The sequence below is a fragment of the Saccopteryx leptura genome, chromosome 9 (genome assembly GCF_036850995.1).
Source record: "Saccopteryx leptura isolate mSacLep1 chromosome 9, mSacLep1_pri_phased_curated, whole genome shotgun sequence".
Lineage (NCBI taxonomy): Eukaryota > Metazoa > Chordata > Mammalia > Chiroptera > Emballonuridae > Saccopteryx > Saccopteryx leptura.
This window is the reverse complement of record NC_089511.1, coordinates 26,800,157-26,815,212: the sequence shown is the minus strand read 5'-3', so window position 1 is coordinate 26,815,212 and position 15,056 is coordinate 26,800,157. Positions and strand designations below refer to the sequence as shown.

At 42.1% G+C, this 15,056-nt stretch overlaps 1 protein-coding gene across 1 annotated transcript in view; it reads left to right on the top strand.

Annotated features, from left to right (window-relative positions):
• The window catches only part of ADAMTS18 (ADAM metallopeptidase with thrombospondin type 1 motif 18), a 153,165-nt gene that overhangs the window by 105,912 nt on the left and 32,197 nt on the right, over positions 1 to 15,056 (top strand). Inside the window, exons 10-14 of the mRNA XM_066348464.1 lie at positions 2,002 to 2,150; positions 8,361 to 8,533; positions 12,288 to 12,418; positions 13,235 to 13,358; positions 14,052 to 14,296. Of these exons, the coding sequence (XP_066204561.1) occupies positions 2,002 to 2,150; positions 8,361 to 8,533; positions 12,288 to 12,418; positions 13,235 to 13,358; positions 14,052 to 14,296 (822 nt within the window). The remainder of the gene's footprint in view (positions 1 to 2,001; positions 2,151 to 8,360; positions 8,534 to 12,287; positions 12,419 to 13,234; positions 13,359 to 14,051; positions 14,297 to 15,056) is intronic.

The following is a 15,056-nucleotide window of genomic DNA, read 5'->3' as shown; positions in this document are numbered from 1 at the left end:
TATGTAGAATTTTATAGATACATGTGGATTGTGTGTGTATAGGTATATATTCCTATATGTTCCTGATCCCAGAGGAGACTATCAATGTACTGGAATCAAAGTAATTAAAGGGTTGGAATAGATCTAAAACCCACATTTCTAAAAAAGAAATTAGATCAGAGCTCAGATACCTTGGTCAGCAATTTGCCACTGAGGTGAGATGTCTATGTGTCCTGTTTAGGAGTTTTGGCTGCTGAATTTAAATCCAGCCTCAGCTAGTTGTGTAGCCCCTTCCTTAGCTAGATGTGTGACTCTGGACAAGTTAGTTGCCCACATCTAGATTTCTCTCATACAGAAAATAGTTATTGACCCCTGAGTGCTTTGTAAGGATTACATTAGACACTGCGAAGGAAGTCCTCCCTCCTTCCCCTGTCTACACCATTTGGAGCACATAGAAGCAACTTCATACACTGTAGCTGTTGTGGGCTATTGTTACTGCAGTTGTTGTTGGCTGTTGTGGCTGTTATTTTGTCTCAGCCACTGAGGTCTGTCCAGGACAGTCCCGGGGACTCCTGGTCAGGGAGATTCAAATTCGTGCTTATGGTAGACAAGATCCTCAAATGACAGATTGGTTCCCTCTCAAAGTCCTCAACAGTGTTATATGATTTCATGTAAACTCTGCAATGGCCATTAATCCAAGGGAAAGAAGAATTATAAACAGAAGAGTTAATCAGTTCATGAAGATTTGGAAGGCAGGAAGCAAGATCTTGACCTAGACAAAGTGCACTGGCAGCTCAACAAACAGCCACCAGCCAAATGCATGGTGAAAGTCAAGCCTCCCCACAGTTCTGTAACCGAACCCCCATTCCTCAGCAGAACCGGGCACGGCCCAAACCCCAGCCCTTTGGACCTGATTGCAGAGGCTTTCAGAAAAGTGTGCAGTATGGTAAGCCATGCAGAATGTGCTCATAATAAAAGCACCACAGGAGAGAAACCACTCCCAGAGGTTAATGCAACCCCCAGGGCAGAGATGACCAGCAAAGCCTGGAATTCATCACAGAAGAAAACAAAAACAAAGAGGTTAGCATTTGAAAACCATTCTCACCCAGGCTGGAGCCGATCACTGACAATCGTGAGACCCAAAGCTAGTTCATGAAAGACACTCAGAGTTCCCAGTCATCCAAGAGTCTTAAGTAGGGACCTTTTATGTACACTAACAGGTGTTTTCTAAAAGCACAGCGAGCTTAGACTGAAAGCTATCCAGTTTTTTTTTATTCCGTAGACTGAAAGCTATCCAGTTTTTTTTTATTCATTTTTAGAGAGGAGAGAGAGAGAGGGAGAGAGAGAGACAGAGACAGAGAGAAGTGGGGAGGAGCTGAAAGCATCAATTCCCATATGTGCCTTGACCAGGCAAGCCCGGGGTTTTGAACCGGCGACCTCAGCATTTCCAGGTTGACGCTTTATCCACTGCACCACCACAAGTCAGGCCAGCTATCCAGTTTTATAAGAAATGTTCTGTAGGTGGAATAAACAGAAATAGACATGTAGTTGTATCTTATGATGAGATATCCGTTCGGAATGAGGAATTCTGTTAATATTGAAAACTGGTTTTCCTTGAGTGCATGATCCAAATTGCTCTCCACGCAGTGTTGTTCCTAAATGGACAGGGGCCTCTCTTGTCCTTTTTCTGCTCTGACTCCCTCCTCTGTGGGTTGGGACCCTGTCTGAGCATTGTACCCCCACAGCTCACAGAGCATCTGTCGGTGACAGGCGCCCTTTTTCTCTAGATATCTGCCTTTCCAAAGGCCCTTGGTTTACCACTGTTTGCACAGCGCAGCCAGCAAAGGAATTCCGTCGGGGTGTCATCCCCCACCCCCCACCTCCACCCCCAGCTGCACCTCCCCACCCCCCCCCCCGCTTGCCGGCAGACTCGTTTTTCCTGTTCCTGTGCAGATGTCTACGTCCCCTTGTCCATTCCCAGGTGGTTTCTGACAGGACACATGTCTTCTATTCTTTTCACAGTGGTGTCGGCAAGGCCAGTGTGTCAAGTTCGGGGAGCATGGGCCCCGGCCCATCCACGGCCAGTGGTCCGCCTGGTCCAAGTGGTCAGAGTGTTCCCGAACTTGTGGTGGAGGAGTCAAGTACCAAGAGAGACACTGCAACAACCCCAAGTAAGGCTCCCCGGGAAGTCGGCGCCTGTAAGGCATTCACCTTGCGGCCAGTAACAGTGCTGGTCCTGTTTTGTTCTTAAGGGCAGCTTGCTTCTCTCCGGGTCATAGTTCATAGCCATCAACTAGGGTTCCACTGTTGTGTCTAGAGGTTGTGTGCACTGGGGAGAGTAATGGTCCGAGCCGCTTTCTGAAGGTAAATTCAGGCTACAGTCACACAGCCACATGCCTGGGAGGCTGTGGGACAGACAGGCTTGGCTGGTGGAGCGTGTCTCTCTCTCAAACTGATGAACTGGAGAGAGTATGCTGATTTTTGCCTTGCAGGAATGTACACATCAACTCGTGTTGACAGATCTGCCTGACTTTTCAAGAGAAACCAGCACTCTAAAAAAATGTTGTGTGTGAAATTTCCCAAATTCTAAAACATCGACACAAATTCAATTTTCCTTAAAATAATAATAATAAAAAAAAAAATGCTAGGATTAAGCAAAACATCTGTGGATTGAAATTGGCCTGTGATAGGCCCTGGCCGGTTGGCTCAGTGGTAGAGCGTCGGCCTGGCGTGCAGAAGTCCCGGGTTCGATTCCCGGCCAGGGCACACAGGAGAAGCGCCCATCTGCTTCTCCACCCCTCCCCCTCTCCTTCCTCTCTGTCTCTCTCTTCCCCTCCTGCAGCCGAGGCTCCATTGGAGCAAAGATGGCCCGGGCGCTGGGGATGGCTCCTTGGCCTCTGCCCCAGGCGCTAGAGTGGCTCTGGTCGCGGCAGAGCGACTCCCCAGAGGGGCAGAGTATCGCCCCCTGGTGGGCAGAGCGTCGCCCCCTGGTGGGCGTGCCGGGTGGATCCCGGTCGGGCGCATGTGGGAGTCTGTCTGACTGTCTCTCCCCATTTCCAGCTTCAGAAAAGTACAAAAAAAAAAAAAAAGAAAGAAATTGGCCCGTGATAACTGTGGGCACTCTCAGCCTAATCCTGGGGTTCTGAACTACAGGTTGTGCTGTGTAAAGGAGTTGTTTGATGTTACTTTCCTCGACTCCCATTCCCACAGAAAACACTGGTATATTTCCTGACTGGCATGGTTATGTAGAAGGAGCCCAGGCTTAGGAGACAGAAAGATCTGACTCCAAACGTCCAGCCTGCCAATGATTAACTGTGTGGCTTTGGGAAGATTGCATGAACTCTGAGCTTGGGTTTCTGTATATAGAATGGAGATAATAATACTCACCTCTGAAGGTTTGGGGAGGATTAAAAATTGCATCTGTAGAATGTCTAACACACTGAGGAGCATCCACTGGGCATGCCACAAAGGTTCCGGAGTCCATGTGGTTTTCATCATTTCATCTTAAAACTCATTAAGAACACAAGGTAACAGTTACTAATGAAACTGGATTGTGGAGGATGCTATGGAGCAGGGAGAATGTGATGGGACATTGGAAAATAGTAGAGTTAATTTTACAACGTGATTTGAGTGCTGCCATAGCATGGGAGATAAGAACACAGACTTAATCCCAATAACCTGGGTTTGCCTCCTGGCCCGCCGCTTCCCAGCTCTGTGGCCATTGACAATGTACTCTCCTGCTCTAGATTCCTCGTTTGTAAAAACGGGATAAAGATGGTGCCTTCATCAACTGAGTTAATATTTATAAAGTGCCTTGTAAAAGTGCCTGGCAGGTTGTAAACGTTGCGTAAATGTTTGGTAGACTGAGAACGGAAATAAGTAATGAAATTAGAGCCCAAGCAAATTTTTAAAGAGACAAATGACACTTTGTGTAAGTGAGCAGGCTGAGCTGTATCAAAAGGCCAATTTGTTCCAAAATCCAAGAGAGGGTAGGAGATAGTGACTGTGGTTGGTTAGGCATTCTTTGGAATATCTCAGGCTAATGTAGAATTTCTCAACTTTGGCACTATTGACATTTTAAGCTGGAAAAATTTTTTGGTGTGGGGGTTGGTCCTGGACATGGCAGGATGTTTAGCATTCACCCCTACCCTCAACCCACTAGATGGCAGTAGGATCAATCTCCCTGCCCCCAGTCTCCAAGTTGTGACAGCCAAAAATATCTCCAGACCTTGCCAAATGTCCTGTGGGGGACAGAGCCATCAGTTGGGACTGGCTACTCCAACCAGACCCAGCAACTATGTATAATGGTACAGAGGTTTGTGATAGATACATGGACAATTTCTATGAGATTATTAAAACCACCCTCCTCTACTTTGAGCGTAGCCCATGTCTTGGATAGAGTTGTTAAAATTCATTATATTACTCTTTATTTTTGCAGTGTGTTTCATGGATCTGGTTTTCATACATCACGGCATTTTACAATCTCGATATTTTCCCAAGAAAGAAATAGATCGCCTAATTTAATAGCTGGTAGAGTGCACTAATGATGCCCCTGAGATTTAAATGAAAATCTCTCCCATATCTGTGGGATCGAGTGCTCTCATTGTATAAGGGCATTATTTGTGGAAATATTATATTGTAATTTTAGAGATGCCTAATAGGACAGTTCATCACTAAAGTAGTTTCACTTGGTGCAGTTTTAATTTTAAACAAGATTAAGGCTAATCAGGGTACCATTTGCTAGACTTAAGCTTGAAGTCACAAAGAAAACAAGTAAGCGATCAGCTATCCCAGGACAATGGAATTAGCTGTTCTCTGTTCTTATTTCACTTCGTTGTAGTCCGGGGGCTTCCCCCCACCCCAATTCAAGTTCTTGCTTTCTCTCTTCCTTCAGTTTAGGCATTTGGTCTGTTCACATCACTCAGCCTAGCCATTTTTCTTTTTTTTTTTTTTCATGTGAAAGCAGTTTGAGCTTTTTATTTCACACAATGATGGTTTTCCCAGAACATATTTTTGTTTCCTACAAACTGAAATGATCTCTGGCCGATTCATGGGTTTGTATCAAGCTCTCCCTCTTTGCAGGAGTTTATAGGTTACCTGGTTCTGGAGCAGCCAGTCTCAGGTACCAACAGCCCTGGCTTATTTTTCCCATGTCTGTGGCGGACATTTTTAATTGCTTGAAGTCCTATTTTCTACTGAGCCTTCAAGAATCTTCTCCAAACACTTCTCCAGGCCTTTGCTCCCAACCAGGTTAGAACAGATGTATGAGTTGTAACCTGTTGTCTAATTCAGTTATTTTACAGGGTAACAGGTGGCAGGCACCATTCACAGCAACAGTTCCTGCCCGCATCACCAAGCTGGTCATGATAGGGTCATACCATGAGCCCATAGCCTTAATCCTTTGACGTTTCTCCTAGTTCCCTGACTATTTAATTATTACACTTAAGGGAGCCTAGTAAAATGCCTATAAACCCTGTTTAAGAAAACAGAGAAATTAAAATAGTGGAAATTAGACATGTTAAGATATTCTAGAACTTTCCAAAAATGTGAGTCTGTTTGAGAAAGAATAATGTGCCACCAAGGTCATAGCTCCAGAATAATAGCTGAATCAAATATCTGGCTCTTTTCCCAACCAGTAATTTCCAGGCTCAGCTGATTGTCAGAATCACCAAGTGTGCTTTAAAAAACTGATTTCCAGATCTTTCTCCATCATATGTTCTTATGAAAAATGTAGGAGGAGGGGCCTGAGAGTGTCTACGTGTATTTACCAGAGCACCCCAAACGATTCTCATATCAGCCGGCCAACCAATATTATAACTATTTATAGGGAGGGCCTGATAAATTATGCAGAAGCAAAATTATGGATATACGTATTTAGCCCTGGCTGGTGGCGCAGTGGATAGAGGGTCATCCTGGAGTATGGAGGTTGCTGGCTCAATCCCAAGGTCACCAGTTCGATCCTGAGGGCTCTCAAGGTCGCACTTGGAGCCTCAGTCAGGGCACATATGAGAAGCAATCAATGGTGCACAGGCTAAGTAGAATAAGTTGATGCTTCTCTTTCTCTCTCTCCCTCCCTCCTTTTCTCTCTCTCTCCATCCCTTCACCCCTTCTCTCTTTCGCTCAATAAACAAATTATAGTTCTATTTTATAATAGTCTAATACAAACACAAATTTTATAATAGACAAATAATACAAATACAAAATCATATGCCTAGACATTTTTTTTTCTGTTTATATTTTTGTTTTTTTATCTTAAAGAGCTTATTCTACCAAGGGATGTCATCATAAATTTTTCGGTTAATTTAGCCTAACGCTTATGTGCATAGCTGCAGAAAAATGTACCTGTGTTTGTGGGTTTGATGGAAAAGTCCAAATTCTCTCCAAACATTAAAAGTAGAAAGCATCTGAAAATAGCTATGATATATTTGTGTTAACCGGGCCCTAGACTCTGCTCTAAATTCTATACAAATGTTGTCTTGATTAATTGTCACAGTGGCCCCCACTTTACAGATCAAAAGGTTAAATAAAACTGCCTACAGACAAGCTGGAAAGAGGCAGAGAATATTTCATCCCAGATAAGGCTCATTAGAAAAGCCCTCTCCCCAACCATTGGGTGTTACTCCCTTCCTGTTCCATGCCTGGTCCGTGGTCCGACTCAGTGAAGTGTGGGTGGAGGGAGCGGGCAGGGGATCATACAGAGTCCAGAGACTCTGCTCTCCTCTGGCCATGTGACCTTCATGCCGCAATGTTGATGAGCTCTGTCAGCCACGTTTTTCTTCCTCTGTCGAATGAAGAGACCTTTCTATGAGTTTTGAAGTCTTTTCCATGTGAAAATCTCTTGAGTTGAAAAAGCAACACATGTGGTCTTCTTTCTCTTTATTGCATTTAAGGCATCTAAAATGAGAGCTATTTGTAAAATCGCAGACAGAGGGTCTTCCACTGAGAAAGTTTGAGATTTGCCTTGCAAAGGTAACCGGCAACAGGAAGACTGGCAGAGGCCACTTGAAAGTTTTCCTAAATGCTTTGTAGATGATGATTTAAGAAGTCCTCAGGGATTTGATCTCGCACAACGACTGCTGGATGTTTAAGTAGTTACAACAGAATGTTTTGAATAGCAGAAAAATCTGAATCTGGCAGCATGACACTTCCCGTTTCTGTTGAACCCATTTTCGCATGTAGTTATAAGAGGATTTGATCAAATATGCTGAAGCAACTCCAGGGGTGTCTTATAGCATTCTTGTGCTTCCTAAAGGGACAAGGAATTTTAATCATGTAAATTTATTAACCTGGAGCCTTCTTTCATGTTATATGTTTGCATGGTGTGAGTTGATCCATCATTGGGTTTTCGCCTTTGGAGAAAACTACAAAAAAGTGGAAAAGAAAGGGAAGCAATTGCTTTGTGCCCGGATTGAGTTGGATAAGATGCGATTGGTGATTTTTCAGTGTGGTTTGTGCTCCTTTTTTCTTTATTTTGCTTTCTGGCTCTTTGTAGCCTGCCTACCAAGATCTGAAAGAGCTTGCCATTAGATCCTAATTATTTATGTTCTAATGGGATTCCCTACTCTTGAAATTCATTTCCCATCGTGCTTGGCAGGAAAAGAGTAGGCCACCTGCAAAGTTAAAAAGCGATTGTGCAGATGAAAACAAGGGAATGTTTTGCCTTGGAGTTTAGGAGCAATTAGAATAGAACACACGAGAGTCAGACAGTAATCAAAATATCAGCTCAGTGACTGACAAAGCTGGGTTGGAAAAACATGGCAGATGAGATTTCTGCTTTCTCCCCAGTGTCCTGAATTTCTGTATAGCAGCAGGTACAGGGAGACCTGTAGGAAGGTGGGTGCTTAGAAATGGGATAAAAGCTGGACAGTCGTTTCGGTTCACATTTGAAGCATTTTGATGCCAGTGTCGGGGGTATATGTGTTTGTGTGGGTAGCACATGTCTACATTAATACGAACGTTGAGATGTGTTGACAGATTTCCTAACACATAAGGTGATAGAATGAGTGTTAAGAATACGCTGTCGTCTTTAAGGAAATTGCCAAAATGTAGACGTTGGATCAGAGATGACAAATAAGTTTCATTTAACCCTCCAATTTCAATGGATGAGCAGTGGTAGTGGCTACCTGAGGGCTACATTGAGAGGGATTTTGAGGACATGTCAGGCTCCTCCAAAAAATACAATGAAGCATAAGCTCTGATTGATTAGTTATGTCTGCCACAGATCCGAGAGGGGATGTGATAAGTTGTCTGCTACGTGCTTCCATTCTCATAATAGACTGTGTACCCTGTGACAACCCTCATCTGAATTGTTCCTTTTATTATCCTGTGTGACTGTGAGCCCTTTGACTGCTAGCATTAAAGTTCTTTCATTTTATTTTTAGACCTCAGTATGGTGGCAAGTTCTGTCCGGGTTCTAGCCGCATTTATCAGCTGTGCAATATTAACCCTTGTAATGAAAATAGCTTGGATTTTCGAGCCCAGCAGTGTGCAGAGTATAACAGCAAACCTTTTCGTGGATGGTTCTACCAGTGGAAACCCTACACTAAAGTGGAAGGTAATTTGGTCTCTGGGCCTTTCCAATAAATGTGTCTCTATGTGGACGGTAAAGTGACTGAAGTGCACAGAAGAACTCACTGCCTATATGAAAGAGATTCTGTTTTTATCTCTTGTCCCCCCAGACCCACCCTGGCCCATTTTAAAATTCAGTTCCATAGGTTTTGTTTATTTTTACACACTTTTTTTTTCACAAGACACCCCTTGTCTCCCACATCTGAAAGGCAAAGTATTCATGTGTTTGGAATGCACTTATATTTCTAAACTTACCTTTGACATTTCAGCAATGAAGTCTCCCAGGGATGTTAATTGAAATTGGTATGAATTATCCAGACCAAAACTCGTGAAACCATATATGCCCCACTGAGACACCATACTCAGTAACTGACACGTTAGATGATTACAGACATGGGAAGGCCTTTTTGCAGAGTATGCACGCATACATACACACACACGCACACACACACACACACACGAATAAAAAAATATTTTTGTACTAGGGTCTTAGTACTTGTTATAACTTAAAGTAATGGCTTGTATTTTAATTTCAAATTAATTTGTTTTTATTTTGGTTAAGTATCAAAACATTCATTTTAATTATTATAAAATGCAAATGTAATGTGCAGAAGAAGCTGTCACTGTTCCGGTCATTTCCTCTCCATTATGTGTACTCATTTGGTTCATCAGACCTCACCCATGCTCCCTTGAGAATGGATAAATGGGAAGCCAGCTGCACGTGTGTACAATGGAAGGAGACTAAAGTTAAGGACAACTCATGGGAAATAAGACTTCCAAAACTCAAAATGAACCTGGATTATCAATGACCATAAAGCAGCCAATGTAATTAGAGACATTGTTAGAACAAAGAAGATGGTAGTGCAACTCGACTCAACACCAGCCCAGCCCTTGTAGGAGCAGCGATCTGTTTCTGGGTCATGAGTGTCCGAAACACAGAGACAGACAGGAAAGTTCTACAATCTGTGTCTTAGGAGGAAGCAGTGAGGAATCGACATAGATGTTTCCTGTAGAAAAGAAATTGGTTGCCTTCAAAAATTCAAAGAGTTGTGGAATAGAAGGGGATTTAGATTTATTTAAAATTGTTTCAGCAGGTAGAATTAATTTAAGGGCTAAGAACTGTTTAACTGTATCACCTCTTCAGAGAGATTTGACTTGCTGGCTTTTCCAAAATATACTTTCTTTGTGTTATTCCTTGAGCCTTTAATCTGCTTTATTCTTCATTATCTCTTATCAGAGCATGAATTTGTAATTGTACAGCCATTTATTTATTAGTTTCTTTCTCCATAAGAATTTAGGTTCTACAGGGATGGAACCTTTGTCTGTTGTGAGCATGCTTATGTCTCCAGCATGGATCAACAGTACTTTGTACTCATTTATTACTTTTGGAATGAATGACTAGATAAATATCAACTGTCCACACTGGAAATACTGTATGTCCCTTTATGAGCTGTAAGCTCTTCGTCACCGGAGGCATTCTATCATCAACTGAGTAATCGCCTAGGAAGGCTACAACAGGTCCTAGTGGACAATTAGATAGAATAGCAACAGTTGCTTTCAAATCTAATACTTGAAGATTTATTTTCTCTTGGTTGTACTTTCCCATAATTCCATGTTTCCTATCTGTGGTTCTTTCTCCGAGTCTTTGTTGTCCTTTCTTTCATTTCCCCTCTGCTCTTTGCTTTGCCATCTTGGGCATTCCTTGACCTTTCCCGCATGACATCTTTCATTCAAATATCATGTTTATGGAATCTGTTAATAGATTATTATCATCATTCTTTAAATGGGCTCTATCTTGAATATATATAGAGAGAGGAAGTTAAGCAAATCAACTTTGTAACTTATAAGATGTTTTCTGGTCTCAAAGTTCTTTGACTAAATTTGTTGGGAGTTTTTACTGAGTAGGGAGCATGCCGTTCCATTCATTCCCTCAACAGCTGTTCACCGAGCGTTGACTGCATGGCAGACACCCTGCCTGATGCAGAGGAAACTTCATTGGGCAAAACAGAGACCCTGGCCTTGGGAACCCAAATCCTTGTGGGAGGAGACAGAAAATGAAGGCCTTGTTCCTCCCCCTTCTCCTTTTGACACTTACTTAGATCAGAAAAGACTGATCATGATTTGAAGGTCTTGTGACTTTCATGAGTTTGGGAGAAATAAGGGATGACACTCATAAACGTAGGCCATCTTTGTCTTACGGTAGTGAGCTTTTTTTCCTCGTGTGTTTCTCATGAACTAATTTATAACTTGCTCAGGAACCTGTGCTAAACAAACAAATAAACAAACAGAAAACCAGAAACACCCCCAACATTTCTAGAACTTATTAATTCCGTCTCTCTCATTTCACATGTAGAAATTAGCAAATTAGCAGGTGTTAAATAAAGCTGCTATTAAAAAAAAATTCCTAGGTGGGAGAAAAAATTTAAGCCACCCAGACATCTGCATATTTGGAACCTAATAATTGAACTTCTTTCTCATTTTTGGCCTTGTCCTTTATTGAGAGGCTTTCTGAAGCACAACAATTTGTAGACTGTTTACATGTTTGTTGTAAGACTGTTGTCTGGGATATCACACAGTGTTGCCTGCTTCAGGTCTCGTGAGAAATGTCATCTGGGGTTCCTGGCCTAAAGGAATGCTTTGTGTTTGAGAAATTAGCCTAATAGCTTCATTCCAATAACAAGAGCTCTATAAATATAATACTTTTTTTTTCTTTTTGCCTTTGATACCAGAAACTTCTCAGACACGTAGCAGTCAATACAATTACATAGTTGTAGCCTGTAGGTTCAGTTTCTTTGCCTCCTCTTCCTTGACATGATTCAGCTCTGTCTGTTTTATAAACATTGTTGACCAAATGCCATTTCTCTAAAATGCCTAAAGTTTTTTCTCTTAATTGATTGAATAAATACCTGAAATAAGCCATGTTCTAAATCATAGATCAGTAAACTAAGGCCTGTGGGCCAAATCAGACCTGCTTTTTTAAAAACAGCAGCAGCAACAACAACAAAGTTTTATTGGAAAAAGACAAATACCATATGATTTCTCTTATATGTGGAATCTAAAAGAACAAAATAAATGAATAAACATAGACCCCTAGGCACAGTGAACAGACTGTTGGTTACCAGAGGTGAGGGGGGCTGGGGACTGGGTGAAAATGATGAAGGGATTTACAGTACAAACTGGTACTTATAAAATAGCCACGTGGATAGAAAGTCAGCATAGGGACTGCAGTCAATGATATTGTAATAACTACATATGTTGTCAGGTCGGTACCTGAGATATCAGGGATCGCTCTGTAAATTATATAATTGTCTAACCAATGTTCGATATACTGGGAAGTATTATAATAATATTGAATGTCAACTGTAATTGAAAAATAGAATTTAAAAAACAAATATAAAAATAAAGTTTTATTGGAACTTTAAACACCCCATAATTTATCTATTGTCAGTGGCAGGCCATAGGGTCTGTGAAGCCTCAAATATTTGCTACCCAAGGAGATATCCCCACCTGTGTATCGGGGCTAGTATTAAGGATTACAAAAACTAAAAAAAAAACAGACATGTTACTGTTAAAGCAGTTTTATATGGATTACTAAATGGCATTCATAATTTTTAAAGCCACATGCATAAGCACACACAAACTGTAAATAACTTCTTCCGTTTTGATCCTGCTAGCTTTCGGCCGTGTCCTTCTCCCCGATCTCCCCTGACCGTGTTCTGTCTTGCTCTCCTTGCTTCTAGAGGAGGACCGCTGCAGACTGTACTGCAAGGCTGAGAACTTCGAGTTTTTTTTCGCAATGTCCAGCAAGGTGAAGGACGGAACTCCTTGCTCCCCAAACAAAAATGATGTTTGTATTGATGGGATTTGTGAAGTAAGAGAAACTTTCTGCTTTGGGATGTCTGATCATGCTTGTGTTTCCTCCTATCGAGTGTGAGTGTGAGTGTGAGACGTGTGAGGCGTGTGGCCAGAGACTCTGTCTGCAGAAAAGCAGGTGGCAGAGGGTTCAAGGTCAGCCTTTTCAGATTGAACGTGAGGACTGTCTCCGAATTCCCCACTTCCTTGCCGCATGGCCGCCATCTGCTTTTGTAGTTTCCTTTTTACTCCATTTATATCTATATAGAATGGAGATAATACACACCACTTCACCTAGTAGTTGTAAATATTAAATAAGAATGTATGTAATAGTGAACTTTTATTGCGTATTCACTAAGTATATACATTATGTGATTAGAACCTTACAAATTGAAATAGTACTACTATTTATTTCTGTTTTCTGTTTGGGTATCTACTTTCTCTTTTAATTTAATTGAGAGATCTTTGATCTCTTAAGGGTGTGTGTGTGTGTGTGTGTGTGTGTGTGTGTGTATGTGTGTGTATAGCATTTTTACGTTTCACTAGTAGAGCTGGGCCCAAGTAAGGTCACCTGCCATTGGTAGCAATGCTGACTTTTAATCTGTTTTTACAGATGAAGAGTCGAAGCCTAGATAAGTAGTATAACTGCCTAGGCATCCATCTAGTAATGGCAGAAGAAGGAATTGATCCCCGAGTCAGTCACACTTGACTTGACCCTGTGCTTTTAACCATACAGCTGACCCTCTTTCCTAATGTTCTGTAAATACAGGAAAATTCTCAGCCACTGGCTTCTCTGACCTTTGATTTCTTTCACTTTTTTTCCTTCTTGTCACAGCCGGTGGGATGTGATCATGAACTTGGCTCTAAAGCAGTTTCTGATGCATGTGGTATTTGCAAAGGTGATAATTCGACCTGCAAGTTTTACAAAGGCCTGTACCTCAACCAGCATAAAGCAAATGGTAAGAGAGGCTGCTGTTTTCTTTGCTGTTACTGATGGGACACATTTTTTGTGACTGAGCAAGTTCAAGTTCAAGTGATGCTAAATGTGGTCGAGCCTCTACCTGGCTACCTGACACATGGAAGATGATGGCTTTTGACATTTCTGCAAGAGTTAGGGAGGACAGATGGGTTTTCAATGTAAGGAGTGTTTTTATCAATACATACATCTAGACGTGTTAAACAAATATTCTTCTGCTTGGCACTTTTAATGTGATCACCAGGCTATCATATGCCCTACATTCATTTGTTAAACAAAGAACTTATTATGAAACTTAGATAATACACCCTTGTAATGTTTGAAGCAATTATCTAAACATCTTTAGTAAGATTAAACCTTGAGCCCTGCTTTTTGAATATCACTGTGATTACATGGCTCTAATTTTCTTGTAGGCAGATGAAAAATTGGAAGCATTCTTGCGTCTCATGAGTAGCTTCTATCCACACACAAGTGCTTGGGGAAGCCACATATATCTCTCTGGGGCTCCTACCACTTGCAAATTGAAATGACTGATCATTTTTACTTCATAAGAGTAGAGATGAATGTCCGTGAATGATTCAGAAACCCCACTTTATAAAAAATGGCCACTACATGTCTCTGAGCGTCTCTGGTCACCTTCAACGGAAAACGGAAATGTTCTGTTCTTTCCGCCTAGAATATTACCCAGTCGTCGTCATTCCGGCAGGGGCCCGAAGCATTGAGATCCAGGAACTGCAGATATCCTCCAGTTACCTCGCAGTCCGAAGCCTCCATCAAAAGTATTACCTAACAGGGGGCTGGAGCATCGACTGGCCCGGGGACTTCCCCTTCGCTGGGACGGTGTTTGAATACCAGCGCACCTTCAACCGCCCGGAACGTCTGTACGCACCAGGACCCACTAACGAGACGCTGGTCTTTGAAGTAAGCCCCTCTGTTCCTTCAGTTCTCAGTGCCTCTTGCTCAGTGTATAATGATGATCCCACCTTGAGCTGGCTGAACTCCGGCCTTTCTAGTTCACGTTTCCTAACAGGTTAAATGTCAGAGTGCAAAGGGGAAAAAAAACAGCAATGCCATTTCGGGGGCAAGGGGCAGGAATCCAAAGGGGCTCCAGGGAAATGTATGGTTTTCATATTTAGATGCCAACCTTTCTCTGCTATACGAGGCTGTCCTGAATGCTAAGGAGTATATAGAGTAGGAATATGTTTTTAAAGATTTTTATTGATTGATTTTACAGAGGGGTAGGTTGGTAGAGCGAGAAGTGTTAACTCATAGTTGCTTCACTTTAGTTGTTCATTGATTGCTTATTGTCTGTGCCTGGACTGGACAAGCCCAGGGTTTTGAACCATCAACCTCAGCATCCCAGGTCAAGGCTTTATCCATTACGCCACCCCTGGCCAGGCTAGCAGAAATACTTTTTACATTGTTCTAATTTCTCTATGTCTGCCATTTGGGTGGTCCATTGTACCAACTCACCAGGTAGGTCTACTGGCCCGGGAGGCAGTGATAGGGTAGAAAGGACACTTACTTGAGTGCCAAGCAAGTTTGAATCACAGAGCAAAGCACCTGACTTTTGTGGGTCGTTTTTTTGTTTTGTTTTGTTTTACAGCAAACCACATCACTTTGGTAGGTTGTCATTTTCTTAGAGGTAAGAAAAATAATTAATGAGTAATAATTATATCAA